The sequence below is a fragment of the Fukomys damarensis genome, unplaced genomic scaffold (assembly GCF_012274545.1).
Source record: "Fukomys damarensis isolate Sample0158 unplaced genomic scaffold, DMR_v1.0_HiC HiC_scaffold_13, whole genome shotgun sequence".
NCBI classification, from domain to species: domain Eukaryota; kingdom Metazoa; phylum Chordata; class Mammalia; order Rodentia; family Bathyergidae; genus Fukomys; species Fukomys damarensis.
This window is the reverse complement of record NW_022900925.1, coordinates 35,136,000-35,140,590: the sequence shown is the minus strand read 5'-3', so window position 1 is coordinate 35,140,590 and position 4,591 is coordinate 35,136,000. Positions and strand designations below refer to the sequence as shown.

At 62.1% G+C, this 4,591-nt stretch overlaps 1 protein-coding gene across 1 annotated transcript in view; it reads left to right on the top strand.

The window, feature by feature from the left end:
- Nucleotides 1-1,013: 1,013 nt before the first annotated feature.
- Nucleotides 1,014-4,591, top strand: part of Nfe2l1 (nuclear factor, erythroid 2 like 1) — a 12,947-nt gene continuing 9,369 nt past the window's right edge. Inside the window, 2 exon segments of the mRNA XM_033763113.1 lie at nt 1,014-1,212; nt 1,500-2,011. Of these exon segments, the coding sequence (XP_033619004.1) occupies nt 1,502-2,011 (510 nt within the window). The 5' untranslated portion in view covers nt 1,014-1,212; nt 1,500-1,501.

The window sequence follows — 4,591 nt, the reverse complement described above, 5'->3', positions numbered from 1 at the left end:
CGACGCGGGCCCCGCCGGACGCGGGTACTGGGGCGGGGTGGGCGCGGGCTGAGAGGAACTTTGCTCGATTTCTTTAGAACTTTAATTGGCTCTTGGGACGTTGGAACTGGAGGAGGGCGCGAGCAGGGATCGAGGGCTCCGTTGTGTTTACTCCAGCCCGAAGGGGCGCGCGCGCGTGTGCGCGTGTGTGTGCGCGTGTGTGCGCGCGTGCGCCTGTGAAGTTGGCCACGCGGGGCCCAGCAGAGGAGAGGAAGCAAGTGTTCATGTCTGAGGTTTATAGGAACGCCGAAGTAGGGACCAGAAACCGAAAGGTAGATTTCGCCTCTCTCCGCTTGGCAGCTGGGTTGAGAACTTGGCCGAAGCCTCAGCTTTGACTCAGAAGGTCACAGGAGTGGAGATAAAACCAGCCGTGCAGATTGAGCGTGGTACAGCCTCGCGAGGGCCCGCCCCACCCGCCCTAAAGTGAGGATGGGAAAGGAAAGGCAGATTTTCAACGTAGGGGAGACAAAAGCCATCGCTGTTTCTTGTGGAGCGGTGGCCTGCACGTTGTCCCCGACGTCGTCTTCGTGTTTGTCCACATTTTCACCCATGAATAGTCTCTCCGTCCGGGCCTGAGCTGGAAGGGGTGACTGGAGGTCTTTTTTTCCTGAGTGTTGGAAACAAGCTTTAAGAAAGGAAATGGGCTTCTCATGATAAAAACAGAGCTGGTGAAGGTGCTTGTTTTAAGGGGAGGTAGGTTTGTAATCCGACAGAGAGACTCGCGCCCTGGCTGCTTAGCCAAAGCAAGCTCCTTTTAAGGGTGTTGCCAATTTAATATCCAGGGATCCTGGTTATCAATACCTTTTTGTAGTTGTTTTCTCTCTAACAGGCTGTTTGGCTCTGAGAAAGCAGTGGTTTGTTTTTCTCAGCATAAAAGCGTTTTCTCCCTGCTTCCTCGAGGCGCTCCTGTTCTGATCACTGTGAGGAAGAGTGGAATCTCATCTGCTTGCTCTTGTGACTCCTATTTCAGGTTTCTCTGGAAACCCCCCTGGTAAGTGTGGAGGAGGCGGGACGCTGTGACCCAAGACAAAAGGCCCGGAGCTCCAGCCAAAGAAAATAAACCTAGAGGGAGAAGGAAAGAAATCCATCAGCTGTTGCTGCCAGGAGCAGGCCGGAGCGGAACCTGCAGAGGGGCAGCGCCGCGAGGGGAGCGGCTGTATGTGGACTGAGACAGTAAGTTGCGTGGGCCGGAGGGCCCGGACTGGGTGAGGAGCCGGGGTGCGCTCCGAAGTGAGGCGGCCGGAAGGGCAGAGTGAATGTGGCCTGGCGTGGGGCCTTGGTTCCACCGGGTGTGCGTTCCTCTGGGGCCATCGGGGACCTCAGCTCCCGTGTTGTGCCAGGGAGGGGTCAGGGTTGGCACTGACGAGGGTAACCTGCTGGCTGGAGCGGCAGAGCGGTGGCCTTGATTTGTGTTTTGGAAGATTTAAAAACCAAAAAGCATAAACATTCTGGTCCTTCAGCAATGCTTTCTCTGAAGAAATACTTAACGGAAGGACTGCTCCAGTTCACCATCCTGCTGAGTCTGATTGGGGTGCGGGTGGACGTGGATACTTACCTGACCTCACAGCTGCCCCCGCTCCGGGAGATCATCCTGGGGCCCAGCTCTGCCTACACGCAGACGCAGTTCCACAACCTGCGGAACACCTTGGATGGCTACGGCATCCACCCCAAGAGCGTAGACCTGGACAATTACTTCACTGCCCGGCGGCTCCTCAGTCAGGTGAGGGCCCTGGACAGGTTCCAGGTGCCGACCACTGAGGTAAATGCCTGGCTGGTCCACCGGGACCCCGAAGGGTCTGTGTCTGGCAGCCAGCCCAGCTCAGGCCTGGCCCTCGAGAGCTCCAGCGGCCTCCAGGATGTGACAGGCCCAGACAGCGGAGTGCGGGAAAGCGAAGCGGAGCAGGGCTTCGGTGAGGATTTGGAGGACTTGGGGGCTGTAGCCCCTCCGGTCAGTGGAGACTTAACCAAAGAGGTGAGTGGCCTTGGGGGGTGGGCAGGTGTGGCTCGGGGTTACGGACGCAGGGTGGGCGGGCGGCGTCTCGGGTGCTGTGCTGGGCAGTAAGGGGCTGAGTTGTCTGACGGAGCCACTGGGGCAGAGGGTGTTGCCCTAGGCTGAACCCTTGACCCACCTGCGAATGTGCTGTAATGTGCAGTCTGGCGCGGGGCCTCCGAGCTGGCGTGTTTACTGCTCGGATTTCAACACGCCTGCTGGAGGCCCGGGGTCACGTGACGGGCCCGGTGCCCTGGGTGCCTGTTGCTAGGACACATGCTGTGTGGCCCTTGCCTTGCAAGGAACACACGTGTGCACCCTGAAGTTCTTGGTGGCTGGGCCGGTGGTTGCGAGGCCCAGAGGGTTCAGCTGTCCTGGGCCTGAGCCAGAGCGCAGGCTTGGACGCTGGCTCTCGGTGAGGAGAGGCCCGGGCTTCCATTGGTGCTGAAGTCCGTGGCAGCGAGGCAGGTTGGAAGGTAGAAGCGAGGCTGTCCGAGGCCCACATAAGCTCCACTGAGCTGGCTGGTGGGCGATCTCAGCACCTGTCTTGGCCGTGCTGCGTGAGCTGAGGCAGAAAAGGGGTGCGTTTGCCTGCCTCGAATGATGGAGCCACTGCCGTCCCTGCCTCGCCTCGCGGAAAACCGGTGTGCCGGCCTCCTGGCCCCAGAGCTCCAGGGAAGGCCGCTGCTTCTAGCCTGTTCCGGAAGAGCAGGCCGTGTGCTGGGCTGGCTGTGTGGGCCGTGAGGGATGGCAGAGTTAGAGGTTCTGCAGGGCCTGCTCCTGCCCTCAGCTCTCTTGAGTGTTGGCGGCCGGTGAAGAGTGTGGCTTGTTCCGGCCTGTGGTCCTCATCCCGGGGCAACTGGCAGTACCTGGAGACTCTTGGTTGTCACAGCTGGGGTGTAGAACTAGATCCAGTGGGTGGAGAGAGGCCAGAGGACCTGGCTGAGCCTCCTGAACAGCACAGGGTAACGGGGTCGCCCCAGAGCACAGGCCCCTCGGATCCGTTCGTCAGCAGTGCTACTGGGAGAGGCTCGCCTTTGTGATCGCTGGAGCCAGGAGCGTTTCTTGCCTTCCGGGCCTCTTGTCTTAGATCTTGCCGTGTGGCTTGGGACCTCATTCTGAGCTCTTCTTTCCTGTCCTTCTGGCTGTGTCCCAGAGGAGGCGCTCTGCCCAGGGACAGGATCGGGCAGGCTTGTCCTGGGAGCCCTGCGGGGCGGCCCTGCTCCTGTCCTGCGGGACCTGTCCTGCGGGGACCTGGACGGATGCTGTGAGAGGAGCCGGGCTGGGCGGGTGGATGGGCCTGGGCCTGGGCCTTGCCTCGCTCCACTCCAGCCCTGTGAAGGTCACGCTCTCTGAGCCCAGGGGAGCTCCTGGGGAGACAGTGGGTCCGAATGGAGGGCCCAGGCTGGGGGAAGGGAAGCTCTGATGTGTCCAGAACATTTCCTCAGCCACTCGGATAAAAATACCCGGGTCCGGGGCATGTGACAGACAGCGGCACGGATCCGAATTATCCCTGGGGTGGCAGCGCGCGCCCGCTGCTGCCTGGCAGCCATGGCCTAGGCCCTGGTCTGGGGTAGGATTCCCTTGGAGGCTGGCACTGTGCCCAGAGCAGAGGGGCTGTGACCAGGGGGACACAGTGTCTGGGACTGGACCTTAGCTCGGTGCCCCTCCCCGCCCCCCGCTGAAGATCCAGCTGAGGGGGGAGCTTGTTCTTGGCTCGCCGGGGCCTCCCTGCTTGGGGAGGGGAATAGGTGGTGTGCACCGGTGGCCAGGATGTTGGCCGCCACCTGTCTCCTGAGGGCCCGGCTTCAGGGCTGTGCCCTCCTGATGTGGCGGCGCTGCACGCCTGCAAGATGGCATTCCCCCTTCCTTTCTGGCCTGTTTTAGGGTGACAAAGCGCCTGGCTTTTGGGGGGGCGGTCTTGGGTTCCTGCCCAGCCCGGCTTATGATTCCTGGCCTTGAGGCTGTCCACATCCGAGGAACGGGAAAACTCCTACTTCCCAGCAGAGGGCTGAGGTTCCAGGCGGAGCCGCGGGAGGAGTGTCTGGAGGGCCTGAGTGGGTTGGTGGAGCGAGCCGCGACGGGAGGAGGCGAGTGGCGCCCCTTCCCCCAGGGCGCCCTCACTGCGCCACCCAGCTGACTGACGGCAGGGTGGGGCTGCCCGCCCCTGGGTGCATCTCCTCAAGGAGACGGAGGCGGCCTGGGGATGGGCTGGTTCCTTGCGGCAGCTTCTCCAGCTGTCCTGGCGTAGCGATTGGCTCCCGTCTGCAGCTAGGTAACAGGCGGTGGGAGGGGATTGGCTCCTTCCGCATCTCCAGCGAAGACTTGGGGGAGGAGATTGGCTGCCTGCGCAGCCTAGGTAACGACAGTGGGAGGGGATTGGCTCTTTCCGCAGCCCAGCTGCTGACCTGGGGGAGGGGATTGGCTCTGCAGCCTCAGCAGTGACCTGCGGGGTGGGAGGGGGAGGGGATTGGCTCCTTGCTGCAGCCTAGGTAACAAGGTTGGGGGGCGGGGGGAGGGGGAGCAGGGGGGGAGCGGGAGGCCAGGCCCGGGGGGGGGGTC